Raw genomic sequence first — 20,576 nt, 5'->3', positions numbered from 1 at the left:
TTTAAAAAAGTAATGGATGTGGTGAACAGGCTTTTAAAAATTTTATTATAACATATTCAGTTGTAAAATAGACTTGTTTTTAATATTTATCTCTGAGCATGTGGTTTTGTGTTTTTTAGTTTGAAATATGGGTGAAGCTAAGTAGAAGAAAGAGGACGAGAAAACTGGGGTTTACAAGTGAAACAAAAAACTAGATGGATGGCTGTGGGAACAACCTCCAAATTAGTGACAAAAGGACAGGGACCTGCAGGGAGCTTCCCAGGCTTTGAGTGTCCCATGGTAGATTTATGGTCAGAACAAGGGCAGTTCCATCCTGTGTAGGCACATTAAACCCTTTAGATGCTATGCCTGATGTTACCAAGTTCGATGCAGAAATTAAGCAGGAGTAATAGCTTATATATAATTGAGAAAAGAACAGGACACATTGAACGACACCAAGATTGCACAGAGGAAAAGTGAAGCAAGGTACCCATTCATAAACTCACATGCATTTGAGATAGCTGCATTCATTTCATCAAAACCCCAAATATATATCTTTGATAGTCCACAGGGCCATTTCTCAGATGACAGGCAAAAGAGAATAGAGACGTATTTCTTAAACATATGAAATTTGTGGGCTCCTCTCTCACCTGCACAACAGTCATGAATCTGGGTGTTCTCAGAGGAAGAATATTAGTCTCTCTTGGGAAGGGAATATATTTGGGTAGATGACTTGGTGGCTTAATGGTTCTGAGGAAGCTATTTGGACAGGGCTGTTTGGGAGGCATCCTGTCCTAGCAACACTAATATTGTTGGAAAATTTTAAAGTTACTGGAAAATAAAACAAAACAAAACCCTCTTTTGATAATTACAAGTAATATGTTAAAAAAAATATACTCACTCCATCCTTGACTTGCCCTGTAAATTCCCATCTCTTGGAGTTCAAGCAGAGACGGGTCAAGGGTTAGAGATAGGGGCAAAATATCACATGAGATTATGCATATTGCTTACTAATTAAACAACAACAACAACAAAAATCATGACTCTTGTTTTTTGACAAGGCTCTGAAAAAGGGCCTCTGCACCAAACCAGTTCTGTCCTTTGCACTATAACAAAATCTTTATCTTCAAGTAAAGATATGATTCTCTGCAAGAAAGATGGAGCACTCTCCTTTTTCTTGACATGTGCAAGGCAAATTGATTTCAGAAGGTCCTGACAGTTACTTGAGAGTTTTCACATCATCTTGTGGAATGTTTCTTTTCAAACAAAGGAGTGGGTTATAGCTATAGACTGAAGGACTGTAACTGAGATTAAGCAGGCAGTAGGGACTGGCTCTGTTATAAGAGAGGTATATAGAATTGTGGATAAATGTTATTTTTTAACTGCAATGCGCACAGTTTCTGGATTGCTGAAAAACTGAGCAGACTGTCTCCATGGTGGGGGGGGGATATTTTCTTCAAATCACAACTTTTTAAATCTCAGTTTTTAATAACAAATGTTATTGAAGTGAGAGAGTAATACAAAAAATACATCAGTACTAATTCAAAGACTTAAAGCAAGCATTCATTTGTTCTGACACTGAGAATTAATAAAAAGAATAAATATTTAGGTTCATATATATAAGATCATATCATACAGTGATTTTATTTTTCCATCTTAGTCCTGCCAAATTGTATGCTGGGAATTTTGCATCTCAAAGTTAATCACAGAATAAGTGTAGAATTGTGCCAAAATTGTACATGGAGGCTAAAATATCATTAGTACTCAAAAATCTTCATATTTCTGATAGTCTATTAAAGTCCTCAATTTTCATCCATGTGTTTGGAAACATGTATCTGCTTGGCTTCAACAGTCTGGTTTTCAGTTGGTAGAGAGTAAAGAATAGGACCAGCAATTTCCTGTGTTACAGGCCAGTGTACGTTTCTCTCGAGTACAGATCCTAACCCCATTCTTTCTGCCTCTAAAAGCTCACATTATCTCTTACAGGATCATTTCTTTTTTTTAAAATTATTTTTCATACTTCCAAGATTTATTTAAAGTATAGCAAGAAAACAAAATAAACAAATAACAAAATAAAATAAGTAAACATGAAAATAACATAAAATAAATAAGCAAAGTTTTTAAGTGTTTTCCTCTCTGCATATCACTCTATCTCAGTTGATGAGCCCAGTGACTATGATTACATCCCTTGTGGGATCATTTCTAAGCCATGCTGTGGTCACCTTGCTTCCAGTTGAGGCAGGGTAGCCAGAATTAAAAAAATTAAATGAGTTTTTGCAGGCAGGTATAGCTTAGATAGTTTTAAAAAATGGCCAAGCATCCAGCTGGGCATTATCTTATCAGAACATAAATTTCTAGAACAACTGAACCAGACACTGGATGTACTGGGGGATGGTGTTTTCAGAAAAACACTGAAATAAAATAGCAAAACAGTATCTCAAGATTTTCACAGGACACAAGTGAGTTCAGAAATAAATGACAAGGGTAGAAACTTGTAGTCAGCAGAGTGCAACCCACCAGACAGTAAACAAGTCTTTGTTTAAGAAATAGTTTGCTTAATCATCACTAAAAATATATGTATAAAACACTCGGTTAACAACAGGTCAGGTGCTCCTTCTCTTAAGTCACCCATGTTCTCCTCTGAGCATGTTGTTTTCTTTCTAATAAATTCTCTCTTAAACTATACTTTATACTTGCTCTAAAATTCTTTTCTGTGGTGAATTCAAGAACCCACAGAGCAATATACCCACCCCACCTGGTATCACCAGTCACACCCCATGCTGGTCCATCCAACATCCACAACCACGATCAGCGCCTTTCTACAACAAAGATGCGATTAGTTCATTTTCTTCTGTAAGATAAATATGAACCAAGAGCTGAGGGGCACACTAAAGTGGTGGGGGAGGAGGGGAAGGAACGGGGGGCGGGGCATGCAACAAGAGAAAAATAAAGCACAGGAGTTGCTCAGAAACGTGTAGGCATTTGAGAAATTACATTCATTTGATCAAAACCAGAAAGAAACAACTCTGAAAAGGTAAAATGCAGATTAAAAACTCAAGGCAATTATCTTCTTAAACTCATTTATTTTGGCTTTAAAGGGAAAGAATCAGCCTGGGAAACTGATGGAACTGGATATCCAAGCTCTATGTTGAGAAAACTCTTTCTGGTCTATGGATCTAAAGCAGGGCACAGAAGTCACTTCTTGATTTTGCTTCTTTCTTCTTCTCTGCTGCTTGACAATTTCAACTTCACTAATATTAAACTAGTTGAAATTTCCTAAACCCATCCTACTACCTTACTTTTCAGTGATTTTCCACATACCTTTTCCTCTGTTGAGAGTTTCCTTATTTTCTATACTTGCCCGACAAGTGGATTGATTCTCCAAAATCCAGCTCAAGCATTGCCTCATTTCTGAGGAATGTTCTCTCAACTCTTCAAATTCTTTCCTCCATATCATCATTAACCTTCCATGAATGGTTTTTATGTGCTGAAAATCATGATTACACTTATTTCCTATCATGGCTATTGTTCCCTTCTAGTCTTGATAAATCCTCGGGGACAGAACCTAAGTATTATTTTTTATCCTTGATATATTTTTTACAGAATTCCTAGCACAAAATAGGTACCCAATATATAGGCATAGACATAGAATTTTATGAGGGAATGATTATTATCCATGTGTTCTGTTCAATTGTGACTGTCCCATGATGGAAGGGGGGTTTTGTTTGTTTTTTGATGATGATCATTTGTCTTTTCATTTTTTAGTTCAACAGCTGGTGCCAGGGAAGACCAAGAAAAAGTGGTCTCCATCTTGACTCCAGATTTTAAAAGGCCGGTAACTCTTACTCAGAAGCTTATGACTGCAGAAGAGAAAACATTGCCAATGGGACTAAAAACAAAACTCTTTTACAAATGTAACAGAGTTTGTTTACATGCTCCAGAGTATAAGTGTCTGAAAATACTCAATGGTAGTGAAATGAGGTGTCCGACTCTGCAGGCAAAAATTCACGGAATCAATATTCCAAAAATGGACCATTAATTTCTTCTTTTACCCACCAACTGCACAGCTTGAGAATATATTTCAAAAATCTGATCTTGTTTTAAACTACTAAAATATTTTCCAGTGTCTAAATAGCAGCCAGTTCTCCTTATGTTATTCATGATTGCAGCCTGTCATTGTGACCAGTTTTTTCCACTACTTAACTGAGAGTAGCATCATTTCCATTTTGCTACTGCCTGATAGTCCTGAGACATGTAAGCCATAAAACTGTACCCATCAAGAAATATTAGTGGAGGGGGGCTGGCCATATCCTTTTACAATGCTTAAAAGCTTAAGCTGTAATAATAAAATGTTGGCTTTTATTTCCTGAAATCATCAAAAGGATAACTTGAAGGAAATGAAAATAAAATCCAACAGGATTATAAAATTAGGGCAGAGTTAAGGAAAAATATTTTGAGTACCAGAAGAAATCTAAAACAAATAGAAAATAATAATACATTCGTGACACTGCTATTTGACCCAGACAATTGTTAATAAGTTATGTAATTGGAAACTCCTTGGAGAATCTAGATATGTACTCATGGGAGGAAGGCAAAAAAAAAAAAAAAAAAAAAAAAATTCCTGGGATACTCATCTGGATTCAACCAACTAGACAGAAATGAAAATGGATTGTGATTTATAAATAAAGTACTAGAATAAAACCTTGTCAGCTGTCAGAATGGTGAGACTAAGAGAATGGGAGAAACTAACTCTTGGTAAGACTGGTCCATGATTGAAGAGGAAGGGAGATAATATCATACCCTATTATTGATAATCACAGGAAATGGTAAAGCTATGTGGTTCAAGTCAATTAATTAGTAACATCTCCATGCCTAGTAAATTGTTATAAGTATAGCATTTAAAGCTTTGGAAAGTTACCACACATGTTTGACAATTTTAGATTTGGAAGGAGTTAAGGTAAAATCTTTATCTTGACACATGACCCAGAATTCCCAGCAGAGGTGTTGCAAAATTCAATAAGACTGGTCAGTTGTTTGATATAATGAATCTAGTTAACAGTGGAAAAGAAAGCTCAGGGAAGCTTGCCTTGGTGGTATGCTTACAGAAGTCAAAGTTCTAATAAATCCATAGAATTATTATGTTCTTCAGTTTGGCTTTGATCCAAATAGTCTCATGGAACAAATTTCCAAAATAATCAGAGTGAACAGTAAATATCTCTCACCCCTCATCAGTGCCTCTGCTTGAGCTCCATTATTGTGTATCTCCTAAAAGTCATATTTAAAAAAATTCTGTCCATATTGTATATTTTATCCCATCTCTTTGCTCAGTACTAAAGTCCTCTGTATCCACTGAATCCATTCTTTGTAGCTTTTCTGAACATTTTTCTGGTAACAGATTTCCTTGAGACCTATATAAACTCTTCCCAGACAAATATGGCTGCGTGCACTTGTGTGCACACGCATCCATGCACACATACACTCTCACACTTATACACACACATGTATATTCAGTTTTGGGCATACCATTTCATGCGTTCATTGATCCCATTATTTCATCTGTGAATAACAGCTTAGTTATTCTTGCTTTATTGATTTGTGCTATTCTGGCCTTAGACAAAATTTTTAAAATGAACCAGCTCACGTCTAGTTCAACCTGCTCTTCTGTAGTGAACACTTACAGAATGTCTGTGGTGTGATGTGCAAAGTTCAGCTTTAGAAGACAAGGATACAAGTTTGCCACACTTATTTTGTTCCTTCTACAAAACTGCTTGATACTCCTGTTCATCTTTGCCCAAATGACCTTTGTTGGTAAAAGTTTAAACATTCCATATAAACTACAACAATATTTTCACCAAAGTACATAGGTTTGAATTTGTTGCTGAGTAAATTTCTTACTGTAAAATCCTTAGGAAAAGGGTTTTAAAAGACATTGAAGACCTTGGCAGGGTTACCTGGCAAAAACAGTTCTCTCTGTAGCTTTGTTCTGGCCTGCTGGGAAAAGCATCTTTTCTTCAACCAGTCTGCTTGGAATTCACTGTCATGCTCATCAGGCCACTTGATATACACCTGATAACATAGAAAGCAAATATCATCTATGTGTATATTACACTTCTGTCTACTTTTTTTTTCCCTTTACTATTGCTCTGTTTCTGAATGTTATTTAAGATAACCAAGAAATCCACCTATTCCTTAACTTTCTTTTTAAGGTGCAGATTAAGCTTAAACTTTTGGAAAACAAGGACAGCAAGCCAAAGGGACACATTTGTGGTCTGGGCCTCAAAACAGCACTCAAGAAATAGAACAGAATATGGCTGGATCTAAAGTTCTTGTCCTGTGTCCTTTTAACCTGCAATCCTCAAAATTTCTGTGATAACTGAAACTAGAGTCAATTAAAATTCCTGCCAAAAGCATTAGAAATAGTAATGGTGATGATGAGGAGAACAACAACAATTATAAAATAATGCTGCCCATCGAAGCTGGACTGAATTTTAAAAATGTGGTACACACGCTGGGCTCGGTGGCTCAGCCTGTAATCCCGCACCTTTGGGAGGCTGAGGTGAGTGGATTGCCTGAGCCCGTGGGTTCGAGACCCGCCTGGGCAGGCGAGACCTCATCTCTACAATAAATCAAAAAATCAGCCAGGCGTGGTAGCGCATGCCTGTAATTCCGGCTACTCGGAAGGCTGAGGTGGAAGGATCGCCGGAGCCCAGCAGGTCGAGGCTGCGGTGGCTGGGAGCGGCCACTGCACTCCAGTCTGGGTGACAGAGTGAGACTCCAACTCAAACAAAAAAAACAAACAAAACAAAAACAAAAAAATGTGGTACATATACACAATGGAATATTATGCAGGCCTAAAGAAGGACAAACATATGAACTTCACGGCAACTTGGATGGATTTAGAGACGATCATACTCAGTGATCTCTCACAGAAACAAAGAACAGAGTACCATATGTACTCATTCGTAAGTGGACCTTGAACAATTATAATAATATAAGAAAGGGATTGGTAGTAGTGGGAAATTGCCAGGGGAGGTGGGATGGGATTTGAGGGAAGGGCGTTTGAGGGAAACTGCCGGGGAAGGGAAGGGCACACCTCATCAACAAGGGTACCTACATAATCAATATTTGTATACCTAATCCTGAATTGTACCCCATATCTTTAAAAATAAAATAAAATAATGCCATTTTCAGTGCTCGCTATCATAACTGTATATTATATATCAAGCACTACAGGCATAACTCATTAAGTTCTCATAACGGCTCTAGGGAGAAGGTACTACTATTCTTCTCATTTTATTTAAGCAAGGAGAGTAAGATTAAATAACATTTCTAAGGCCACTTAACTAGCAGGCAGAGGAAACTGGGAGTGTCAAATTTTCAAGTCAAGATGAGAACAGGGGAGTCATAAGAATCCCAGTAAATTTACAAGAGAGAAACATGGGGTGGTGGCTGCATCTGGTTTACAGTTTTGAGAGTCATGTATTTGGGAATCCTAGAACAAATCTTGTACATCTGTCTACTAATTTGACTAAAAAATTTTAGTCAAGACTGCTTTTTTGAACACTCACTGTATGCCAGGCACTATGTTAAACATTTTTAACCATATTATTTCAGGGAATCCTAACATTTTAATGAGCAAAGTCTGTTAGTATTCCTATTTTACAAATGAGTAAACTGAGGCCCAGAAGCATTGCTCTTATTGTAGAAATAGTTTGATTGTATCTTCAAGGCTGCCACACTCTCTGAAAGAGTGATGAGCAATGCTGCAAATTAAAAATAGTAGTAGTGACTGGGTACAGTGGTTGGTATCTGTAATCCCAGCACTTTGTGAGGCCGAGGTAAGAGGATTGTCTGAGCCCGTGGGTTTGAGACCAGTCTGGGAAACTTGGTGAGCCCTCATCTCTACAATCAAAAAATATTAGCTGGGCATGGTGGCACATGCCTGTATTTCCAGCTACTTGGAAAGCTGAGGCGGTAGGATCGCCTGAGCCCAGCAGGTCGAGGCTGCAGTGGCTGTGGGTGTGCCTGGACGACAGAGTGAGACTTCAACTAAAAAAATAAAATAAAATTGTAGTAGTAGTATTAATAGTAATAATAGCAGACGCTTTCATTTCCTGAGTATGCTTAATCTGCACTCAGTACTACACAAACATGGCTCCACCTATGGCTATATGTATGACCAAGTGAAAAATAATTATTTAAGTTATATAGACTAGCCCTTTATTTAAGTTGGGAGAGAAGGGAGTCGTCATTTAGAGATGATTACCTTTTTTGGGTCAAACGTCAAGCCTTGAATACCAATGTTCACGTCAAGAGCTTCGACGAGAAGTTTCCGCGCTTTTGCAGAATCCAGGTAGCAATCGGAGCACGGGCAGTTGTCTCTTAGCCACACGGCTGGGTAGAGAGACCCTGCCCCATCGTGCCAGAGAATCTGCATCAAGTGAGCCCCCTCTAGCACTTCTGCCTTTCTGATGGTGCAATGCATGTTTCCCGTCGTCTTCAGGAGTCAATCTTGTCAGCGACCTGACCTGCTATAATAAATCAATGTTAAAAGGAAGCTCAGGCAGATCAGATCTAAACTTGACCTCTAAGAGTGTGAACCCTTCAAGCGGACTCTGGCCTCTGCTGTTGGCTAAGCTGTCCATCTGTGGTTCGACGTATTAACGCAGAGACCTTTGCTCTGGTGAGAGCATTTCACATGCTGTAAGCAGAAACTCAGTACAAAAGTAAATAAGATAAAAGTGCCGAGTCAGGATCCAGATGAAAGGAATTCCTGTTTTTCTCAGAGAAACTTTAGATAAGTTCAGAACCAGTGACAGATGAACTTTTACAGCTAGGTTCATGTAAAAGCTCTGGGAGAAAAGTGTTCCACAGATTGAAAGTGTAACCATCATCCCTGTTTAACTGATAGCCAATTGCACATGGCTTTTGAAAAAAATGCTTTTATGATACTAAGTTAGGAAACTTGTTCTAATGAAGAGATTGTGAAGACAGTTCATGTATTTTAAAGGCTGCTTAATTCAGAACATTGTGCTATTCCTGTTCTATCATATACTTTTTTATTTCTACGTTACATTTTCTCAGTGAAATATAAATGACCCTAGGCTCTGTGAGGAACTTGTGTGATTTGTTCTTTGAGATTTGCTGCTTTAATACACATCAATAGTGTGCCTTGTTATTTTGGTTAGTTTGTTCTGAACCTTTGTGCACCTTCATATCACTTGGGAATATATGACTTCTTTTTTTATCAAAAAAATTTACCAGAGTTGAGGACATGGATTATTTATAGAAAAGGAAATTTGATGATGAAGAGGCATCATGGTATTATGAACTACGCATCTGTGTTGACTCTACATTTTTACTTTCTTCATATTTTATTTTCCAGAACACTAAACTGATGAAGTAGAACTTACATGGCAAAACTAGAATTACAGGGAAGAATAAGAGCTTCTTAGCCTTTTTTTTAGATAGGCAATTTATTTTTTATTTACGTTTGAAACGTTGACATTGTAGATTCACAAATTGTAGTTTTATAAATAATACAGAGAGAGACCCCATATATTTTTAATCCAGTTGTCTCTAACGGTAACATTGTATACAATTACACCACAGTATCATAAGCAGGATATTAACGTAGATATAGTCAAGATACATAAAGTGTCCTCACACAATTCCTCAACTTCTCGTGTTGCCCTTAAATTGCCACACTTACTTCTCTCACAATCCCACCCCACCTTGACCACTGATAACTCCTATTCATTTCTCTGTTTGTGTCATTTTATCATTTCCCAATGTTGTATAAATAGAATCATGTAGTCTGTAACCATTTGGGGTTGGGTTCTTCTTACTCAGTCTAATTCTCTGGAAATTTATTCAGGTTGTTGCTTTTACCAATAGTTTCTTCCTTTTTATTGCTGAGCAGTATAGCATGCAGCATGAATGGATGTACTGCTGTTTATTTAACCATTCACATTTTGAACATTTTATTCATTTCCTTGTTTTTGGCTATTATGGATATTTTAAACATTCATGTAAAGGTTTTTCATGAATATATATATTTCTAAGTAGTTCTGGGACAAATTCCCAAGAGTAAAATTGCTAGTCATATGGTAGTTGCTTGTTTAGTTTTGTAAGAAACTGTCAAACTCTTTATCAGAGTGGCTCTATCATGTTATGTTCATAACATCAATTATTAGTGATTTTTTTTGGTAGAACTAAGAAAGCAAGTCTTTCACAGAGCAAAGTTTTTAATTTCAATGAATCTCTATTTATTAATATTTCCTTTGCTGTTGTTGTCAGGTCTAAGAATTGTTGCTTAGCATTACATCACTCAGCTCTTCTCCCACTATTTTTTCTTAAATGTTTAACGGGTTTACAGTTTAAATTTAAGTTTACAATCCATTTTGAATTAATTTAACTTCTTCCATATGACGCTCAGCTCAATTAATAGAAGGTGACATGGGACAATGGAAACAAGTCTTCATTGCCTTGAGAGAAAGGGCAGATGAAGGACACACACACACACACACACACTGCACATTACTGCTTATAAATATCCCTTCCAGGCACTTCCATAGGCACTCAGAGCTTTAGTGACAAGCAAGAGAAAAATTGCTCCATCTTTCTTGAGTTTATAGGAAGATTTTATACAACATTAAAATAACTTAAACCAGGCTCGGTGGCTCAGACTGTAACCCCAGCACTTTGGGAAGCTGAGGTAAGTTTATTGCCTGAGCCCGCAGGTTCGAGACCAGCCTGCGCAAATTAGCGAGACCTCGTCTCTACAACAAAAAAATAAAATAAAAAATTAGCCAGGTGTGGTAGCACGGGCCTGTAGTTCTGGCTACTTGGAAGGCTGAGGTGAAAGGATGGCCAGCGCCCAGCATGTCAACGCTAGGGTGGCCGTGAGCATGCCACTGCACTCTAGCCTGGGCAGCAGAGTGAGACTCCAACTCAAAAAATAAAAAAAAATGATAATTTATAATGTACTTTATGCAACATTAGAATAAAATGACTTGTAGTGCTTGTTTTACATAGACTTCCCTGAATCATTGACGTGTATGATTTAGTCAGGTTATGGAGTAGAGTATGAAACTAAAAATCTGGCTTTCTACTTTAGTTTCAACTACACTAGAGTTATCTAATGACCGAATAGGAGAAATATAATCCATTGGTCCTCATGCTTGTTCTTGCTTTCAAACTCTCATCTATTTTTTTTTCTTAAAAAGTGTATGTGACAAGAGAGCAACACTACTTAAAAACCATCAGAATTATAGTTTAGTTCAAACATGGATATTCAGTTCATAAGTCTGAGTAAGGATCTCCGTGGAAGTCCTAACATCAGTTTCTCTGTGGAATTGGTGGGACATTTGTTTTCCTGATAAGAAAAAGGGCAGGTTGGCAGATTTTTTTCTCATATGTGGTTTCAAGAGACAACGATGGTTCCTATAACTCTGGTTTATATAATCAGATCCTTCAAGAACATGTGATATACAAGGACAAAAAATATAGAGTAAATTTTTGTCTAAGCCAAGGGGTGGCAAATATTCTCTATAAAATGCCAGATAGTACATTTTTTTAGGGCTTGCAGTTTACATACAGTCCCTGCTGCATATTCCGATTTTATTTGTGTAAACCATGCAAGAATGTATCAACTATTCGTGGTTCATGGTGTACACAAAAACAATCTGTAGGCAGCATCTGGTGCCCAGGCAGTAGTTTGCTTGTCTTTGATCAGGTTATGGTTTCATTGCAGTGGAATACAATCATGTGCAAATGCAGAAAAGAGTTTGTCTCTTCCCTCTTCAGATACAATGTTAAACTTATCATTCAAATACAGTCTATCATAAGTATTTCTGTGTGCATACTGCACTAGAGAGTAGACCTTGACATTCCAGGAAAAAAGGAAAAGTGAGAAGATTATGAAAGTAAACAAAAAACAAGTCTCTGGATAGATGTCGTTGACAGTTGTCTGAGAAGCTCCAGGACACTGAGAAGGCAACTATTTAAGTCTTAAAGGATTGGTGATCAACATTACTGAATGCATGTCAATTCCATCTTATTTTCCTTCTTCACTAATACAACATTGATTTCTTTAGAGCACAGTATGTGACTAGTAAATAGATATATTTCTCAGTTTCCTTTACAGTTTAGTGTGTGATATAATTATGGTCAATGAGATATATTTAGAAGTTGCTGGGTAAGAAAATTTTTTAAAAGATGGTGAACTTGACTGTCGTATGCTGATTTCCCTATTTTTTTTCACTTCTTCCTTTCTGGAATGTGAATGTGGCATTGGGGGTGAAGGACTCATTTTGCAACCATGAGGAAACAAAAAGAAGTATAAAATGTAAAAAAAGTCAGGGTTCCCCAAAGTTCTGTGAAAAAGCATTAACCAGCAATGAACGGTCATATCTGGACACTTTTTACATGAGAAAAATAAATTCTTTACTCATTTACATTTCTAATGGCCTGCTCATTTTATTATCAATAGGCTGGATCTCAAGAAAAAAAAATGTTTGTGAAAGACCATTCTATTTAGAGGGGCAGATTGAGTCAGACAACCAAGATGTGAAAGTATAGATTGAGTTTGAGCAATAGAAAATATCTTGTTTGGGTAGAGCACAAGGTTATGGGGAGAAATAACTAAAAGAAATTAAAAGGCATGTTGATACCAGATCATGAAGCACCATGCATAGCAAGATAAGGAGTTTGGACTTCATTCTGTTGTGAATGAGAATTTTTTTATTTTTATTTTTTGCAGGGAGGAGTGTGACAACGGAGATGAAGACAGTGTGTATGGTGCATTGGAAGCAGGTAAAAAGGACTAGAAGGTGTGGAGCTTTTTGTAGTAATTTAGTTGAGAAGAAATGAGAGCTGTGGAAGTGTATGTGGACAAGGTGGGAGGATAGATATGAGCAATGTTGCAAAGATCTGTTTTAACCTGCTTGCAGTTTATGTTCTCATAAAACTTTTATTATTTTCTTTGGCTGTTTTGTTATAGACCTTTTTATGAAAGACAACTGATCAAATCAGACTGAAAAATTAACGAATATGTGAATATTAAATAACACATTCCTGATCAACCTATGGATCAAAGAAGAAATCACAAGAGAAATTTAAAATATCTTGAGACAATTGAAAATGGGATACAAAGTACCAAACTCATGAGAAAAACTACTCAGTAAGAGTAGTTCTAAGAAGGAAGTTCATAGTGATAATGCCCACATGAGAAGAAAAAAAAAAAGATCTCAAATAAACAGTTTAACTTTACATCCCAAAGAACTAGAAAAAGGGAAAGGCTAAGCCCTAAGTTAGCAGAAGAAATGAAATAATAAATATCAGAGCAGAAATAAATGAACTAGAAACAAGGAAAACAATGAAACTAAAACGTGGTTCTTTGAAAAGATAAAATTGACAAACCACTAGGTAAATTAAGAAATAATAGAGATGACTCAAATAAAATTAGAAATAAAAGAAGAAAGATGAAAACTGATGCCACAGAAATACAAAGAATCATAATAGACTACTATGAACAATTATATGCCAACAATTAGGCAAACTAGAAAAAAATGGATTAACTCCTAGAAACATTTGGCCTACCAAGACTGAATTATGAAGAACAGAAAATCTGAAAGAACCATAAAAAGTATGGCGATTAAACCTTCCAAACAAGAAAAGTCCAGGACCTGATGACCTCACTGGTAAAGTCTACCAAACATTTAAAGAAGAATGAACACAAATGCCTCTCAAACATTTTCAAACATTTGAAGAAAAGAAAGCATTTCCAAACTCCTTTTATGAGACTAACAGTACCCTCACCCCAAAGCCAGACTAGGACACTAGTCTGAATAGAATAGAAGATTGCAGGCCAATATTCCTGGTGTACATAGATGCAAAAGTGTTCAACAAAATATTAGATAAATGAATTCAACAGCACATTAAAAAGAATATTTAGCATGATCAAGTGGGATCTGTCCCTGGGATGCAAAGATGTTATACACACGAAACAATAAATATGATATACCACATTTTATCCTACAGAGTATAGAATAAAAATTTGATGATAATTTTGATAGATGCAGAGGCAGCATTTGGTAAAATTCAACATCCTTTTATGGGGACAATTCTCAACAAATAGGTACAAGAGGAGTGTACTTCAGCATAATAAAGGCCATATAGGACAAGCTTATAGCTAGCATCATACTTGATGAAAAATTGAAGGCTTTTCCTCTAAGAGTTGAAACAAGACAAGGATACCCACTTTCACAACTTCTATTCAATATAACACTGGAAGTCTTAGCCAGAGCAATTAGGGAAGGAAAAAAAGTATAAACCTGAAAGGAAGAAGTAAAAGTGTCTTTGTTGATGATATGATCTTATATACAGAAAACCTTAAAGACCCTAGAAAACACTTTTAAAACTAATAAACAAATTTAGTAAAGATGCAGGCTACAAAATCAACATACAAATATCTTTAGTATTTCTATATAATCACAACTAACATTCTGAAACAGGCATCGAGAAAACAATTCCATTTGCAACATCATTAAAAAATATTTAGGGCCGGGCCAGGTGGCTCAGTCTGTAATCCCAGCACTTTGGGAGACCGAGGTGAGAGAATTGCTTGAACCCAGGGGTTTGAGACCAGACTGGGCAACTTGGTGAGACCTCGTCTCTTCTATAATTCACAAAAAAACTAGCTGAGCGTAGTGGTATGTGCCTATAGTTCCAGCTACCTGGAAGGTTGAGGAGGAAGGATCACCCAAGCCTAGCAGGTAAAGGCTGGGGTGGCCATGAGCATGCCACTGCACTCCAGCCTGGGTGGCAAGAGTGAGACTCCAATTCAAAAAAAAAAAAAATTGAGAATTACATTTAACCAAAGAAGCAAAGGATCTATACACTGAAACCTCTAAGACAAAGATGAAAGAAGTTGAAGAAGACAGAAAGAAATGGAATGATACCCTGTGTTCATGGATTGAAATAATTAATATTGTTAAAATAACTATACTATCCAAAGTCATCTACAAATTTAGTGCAATTACTTTCAAAATTCTATTGACATTTTTCAAAGAAATAGAAAAACCCTAAAATTTGTATGACATCACAAAACCCCGAATAGCCAAAGTAATCCTGAGAAAAAGAAGCAAAGTTGGCGGTATCCCATTATCTAATCTCAAAATATACTACAAAGCTATAGTAATCAGGGCCACACACAGTGGCTTATGCCTGTGATCAACACTTTGGAGGATCAAGGAGGGAGCATTGTTTGAGCCCAGGAGTTCGAGACTAGCCTGGGTAACATAGTGAGATCTTGTCTGTATAAAAAAAATCAAAAAGTTAGCTAAGCATGGTGGTGTACACCTGGAGTTCCAGCTACTTGAGAAGCCAAGGTGGGAAGATTGCCTGAGCCTAGGAGGTCAAGACTTTGGTGAGCCATGATCGTGCCACTACACTCTGGCCTGGGTGACAGAGTGAAATCCCTAACAAAAAAATAAAAAAAAATATAGTAATCAAAACAGCATGGTATTGCCATGAAAAACATACATAAAAACCAATGGAACAAAATAGCCCAGAAATAAAGCTATGCATTTAATTTCAATTAATCTTTGACAAAGAACCCAGGAACACTCAATGGGGAAAGTACAGTCTCTTCAACAAGTGGTTTTATGCTACATTTCCACATGAAGAATACATTTGAACACTTTTCTCATATAAAAAGTAAATTCGAAATGGATTAAAAACTTATACATAAGACCTGGAACTGTAAAACTAACAGAAGAAAATATGGGAGAAAACTCCATGACATTGGTGTGAGCAACAATTTTTTGTTTTTGGCTATGGATACAAAAGCATAGGCAAAAAAAGCAAAAGCAGACAAATGGAAAGGCATCATATTAAATCTCCGCAGCAAAGGAAACCATAAAGAATATCTGCGCAGCAAAGGAAACCATAAAGAAATATCTGCGCAGCAAAGGAAACCATAAAGAAAGTGAAAAGACAACCTGCAAAATGAAATAAATTACTTGCACACCATACATCAGAGGGCCATCTATTCTTCTGCTAGCTTTAATCAAGTAAGCAAAAGCAATCATCCTCAACCATCCTACATGCCAAAGACACTTTCAAATGGAGCCATGCTGACTCTGGTATAAGCTTCAGGAGGACCCAAACATCAGTAAGGGATTAGTGAATAAGCATATAAGAGAAATCAGGCTGGGCGTGGTGGCTCAAGCCTGTAATATCCCAGCACTTTGGGTGGTTGAGGCGAGAGGATTGCCTGAGCTTGTGGGTTCAAGACCACCCTGGGAAACTTGGTGAGACCTCATCTCTACAATATATCAAAAAATTAGCTGGGCATGGTAGCAAGTGCCTGTAGTTCCAGTTGCTTGGAAGGCTGAGGCGGAAGGATCACAGGAGCCCAGCAGGTCGATGCTGGGGTGGCCATGAGTATGCCACTGCACTCCAGTCTGGGCAAGGGAGTGAGACTCCAACTCAAAAAAAAAAAAAAAAAAAGAAAAGAAAAGAAAGTTAAAACACCTCAATTGTAAGAAGAAAAAAAAAACAACAGTTAAAAATTATCAATTGGGTGTGGTGGTGTGTGTCTATAATCCCAGCAACTTGGAGGGCTGAGGTGGGAGGACTGTTTGAGTCCCTAAATTCAAGACCAGCCTGGGCATTATAATGAGACCCTATTTCCAAAAATGAAAAATAAAAAAAAATTTAAAAATTGGTAAAGAAACTGAATAGAAATTTCTCTAAGGAAGATATCCAAATGGCCAGCAGGTATAGTAAAAATGCTCAGTCCATTATCATCATGGCAATGCAAACCCAAACCACCAGGAGGTATCACTTCACACCTGTTAGAATGGCTATTGTCAAAATGACAGAAAGAATCTAAAAGTATCCACTTCCTAGAAGCAATGGGTAGGTTGGCTGTTGTCGGGGGTGGGACCAGGAGGTAGGAGATGTTAGTCAAATGATACAAAGTGTCAGTTATGCAGGATGAATAAATTCTGGAGATCTATAGTACATCAAAGTGGCTATAGTCAATGATATGTTATTGTATACCTGAAATGTGCTAAGAAGCTAGATCTCAAGAGTTCTCATCACAAGTGCAAAATAACTATGTGTAGTAATGGACATATTCATTAACTTGATTGTGGCAATGGTTTCACAATGCATGCATTTATTAAAACAACATTGAACATCAGAAATATATTCAATTTTTATTTGTCAATTAAACATCAATAATAAAGCTGAAGAAAAATAATACAAAATTAATTTTAATTACATTGATAACAGATGCTGGAGAGGATGTGGCAGAAAGGGAACACTACTATGCTGTTGGCAGGAGTGCAAACTAGTACAGCCTCTGTGGAAAACCGTGTGGCGATACCTAAAAGTTCTAAAAATAGTAGAAATAGTAGTCGAAGTTGCAGCAGTAGTAGTAACACTTTACATTTCCTGAATGCTTTATTTATGCCACTCACGGTTCTAAGTATTTCACATATAACGATTTACTGACTCTTCATTTCAACTCAAAGAAAAATCTACTGCAATTACTCAAATAAGTGTAAGTACGAAGAGGCTAGAAAATACCGGTATACAGAGGTATTTTCAAGTTATGTTTTGTTTTGTTTTTAGGAATAAGTCAATTTTTAAAAATATATTCTATTTTAAAGATGTGGGGTACAATTCAGGATTAGGTCTACAAGTGGGCATCGTTCAGGTAAAGTTTGTGCCTCCCTTTGGTCCCCACTTTGCTTGGTTTGAGATCAGATACCCTTGTCAATGTTGTGTTCCCCACTGAAAGGACTTCGGCGCCAGTGACAACTCCACACCAGTTAAAGACCAAGAGATTTATTAAAGCAGCGGGGAGAGGGGTCTGTAACCGCGGGGGGATAGGGAGGGGGAGAGAGAGGGGGCGAGAAAGAGAGAGATGGGGGGAGAGAGAGAGAGAGAGAGAGAGAGAGAGAGAGAGAGAGAGAGAGAGAGCGAGAGAGAGACAGAGAGAGACAGAGAGAGAGCGAGCGAGAGACAGAGAGAGACAGAGAGAGAGCGAGCGAGATATGCAGGGAGAGGGCTGTATTTATTAGCCTGTCAGCGGCCGGAAGGGACAGCGCTAGGTTTTATTGGAGGAGCACGCCATGTTGCAGGCCCATTGGACGTACAAAGCTAGCTACATTATGGAAAATGATTGGACACGCGCTAAGGGAACCATGTGTGAAGAAGCCGGAACCTAGGGCCTTTGTTGTCTAGGGTGGCAGGGCCATCTTGGGGATGCCCCTCTGACTGTTCTCTGCGCCCTTCACCCACCCCACCCTGGCAGTATCCTGATACGGCCAATTCCTTTCTTATAGTATTATGGTAAATGTTCAGGGTTCACTTATGAGTGAGAGCACGTGGGACTCTGTTCTTTTTTTCTGTGCTAGATCACTGAGTGTGATAGACTCTAAATCCATCCAAATTGCTGCCAAGTTCATCTGTTTGTCCTTTATGTCTGCATAATTTGCATGATTGCCCATCATGTATATGTACCACATTTTTTTTTATCCATTCCAGTTTCAATGGGCAGCACAGTTGGTTCCATGTTTTTGCTACATGTGTGTGCAGGTACCTTTTTTGCAGAATGCTTTGAGTTCCTTTGGGTATATTCTCAGTAGGGGGATTGTGGGGTCATATGGAAGGTCAATTTTTTGTTCTTTTAGAAATCGCCACACTGTTTTCCATAGAGGTTGAACTAGCTTGCATTCCTATCAGCAGTGTAGAAGTGTTCCCTTTTCTCTGTATCCTCACCAGCATCTGTTGTTGTTTGCTTAATTGATGATGTCCATTCTTTGAAATGAGACAATTAAAAACAAGTCCTTTTCACTTATTTTTATTAACAAAGATCCATGTGTGTTGGTATATATTCTAAACTTGACATATTTTCAATAATGTGTTTATTAATGGCTTTGGTTTTTATTTTGGTGGAAAGAATCTTTGTAACACTTGAAACTTGAAATACTGATACTTAATTACTATGTTGTCTGATAGATGCATTTTCCACCATGAGAAACATGATTCCTGGACCTAAAGATGGCACTGTGCCCACGTCACACCAACTATTGAAGTGATCATATCTATAGACATCTGTTCCAGAAACACGAGTTACATCTCAAACTGCTATTTCAAACTTTCTGTTTCTCTTTTTCATTTTTTTTCTTTTCCTCCTTCTACCTGGAAAGTTCGAACTGGAGAAGGAGAGACACATTTCTGGTCTTTAGAGGAGACAGACCCTTCCTTCCAACCCACCTGGGCAAGTGGCTATCCTGAGGAAGGTAATCTCAGCGAGGTGGAGACGTCGAGACACTGTCTGATGGGAGGCTGCCCAAGGCACATGGAGGAGTGTGGAAGAACTGGAAAGACTTGGGTGGTGCTGAAGCCCAATGGCAGAAACTTGGCGGGTCATTCCTTGTCTTCACAACCCCTTTCTTAGCTTTATGATAAATGTGATACGTAACCCAAACAAAAGCATGGCAAAAGTGGGAAGATAATTTCCCACCGTAATTTTTTGGGGATTATTTAAAGCTCTACTGGGGAAAATGTGATGAAATAGAAAAAGAAAAAGCATCATAAATCATCAGCATTTAAAAGTAATTTTTTTCTGAAAATTTATAGGCTTGCATATAAATATGATTTGTTGAAATCTGTTTTTTAACTTAACCCACTTGAATTATTAGAATCAAGTTCAACTGAAGCATCATGGCAATTTAGTTAGGTAGTAAGCTATTGTATTTCTCTGAAGAAGAGAAAAAAGTAGATACTCCTAGTTAAAAATATAAGATATATTTTTATCAGTGAGATTTCATTGCCAAATTAAAAAACACCTATTAAATGAAAATTCTTATTTATTTTACACTTGATTATCATCTTTTTTTAACTTAAAATTTTTTTTTTAAAGATGTGAGGTACATTTCAGGGTTAGGTATACAAATGTTCATTATGCAGGTACCTGTCTTTCTTTTCTTATGATTATAATTTGTTTATGCAATATCAGACTGGTTTTGGTAGGAGGGAGTAGTTTTGCCTGTTCTGAAAAACAGCTCTTGGATTTTGCCGTATTTCTATCTGATAGGATAGGTTTCTTTTGTTTCATATCATCATCTGAGGGGTGTGTGTGTGTGTACTTTCCTAATTCACCTACCACCATTTTTCTCTTCAGAGTTATGGAAGTTTGTCTGGGACTTCTGTTTGGTACAATTAAATTGCTTATTTTTGATATTATTCTATGTTAGTGACAGGTGTGGGTTATTTTTTCTTTTTCTTAATATACATTGAAATGTGTCACCTGAGTCTCCAGCAATGTTTGGAAAATCAAGAAAGTAGCTCTGAACGTTATTTCATGCATTGATTGTGGAAAGATAAGTGACCCAGAACTAGAGCTTATAGAACAGAAAAGAAGCAGCCTGTGGTACTCCTGGGTTTAGGGCCTTCACCGACATACAAGGAAAATGGAAACTTAGAGATATTGGGTGTAATTTGTCCAAGTCCACGGTACTCGTTACTCTGAGACTTTGCCCAAGCCTATGTTTGCCAGCCCAATGTTACATATA

General features: G+C 37.3%; 1 protein-coding gene across 1 annotated transcript in view; it reads right to left on the bottom strand.

Moving 5' to 3' along the window:
- Nucleotides 1–5,898: 5,898 nt before the first annotated feature.
- LOC110595261 overlaps nucleotides 5,899–20,576 on the bottom strand; it is a 31,016-nt gene continuing 16,338 nt past the window's right edge. The window contains exons 2-3 of the mRNA XM_021710362.1: nucleotides 8,246–8,476; nucleotides 5,899–6,045 (exon numbers count right to left, since the gene is read on the bottom strand). Coding sequence (XP_021566037.1) covers nucleotides 5,899–6,045; nucleotides 8,246–8,476 — 378 coding nt within the window. The remainder of the gene's footprint in view (nucleotides 6,046–8,245; nucleotides 8,477–20,576) is intronic.

This window comes from Carlito syrichta, unplaced genomic scaffold, assembly GCF_000164805.1.
Source record: "Carlito syrichta isolate Samal-C Ts95f unplaced genomic scaffold, Tarsius_syrichta-2.0.1 Scaffold288701, whole genome shotgun sequence".
Classification (NCBI taxonomy): Eukaryota; Metazoa; Chordata; class Mammalia; order Primates; family Tarsiidae; genus Carlito; species Carlito syrichta.
The sequence above is the reverse complement of the archived record's forward strand: the minus strand, read 5'-3'. Positions and strand labels throughout refer to the sequence as shown.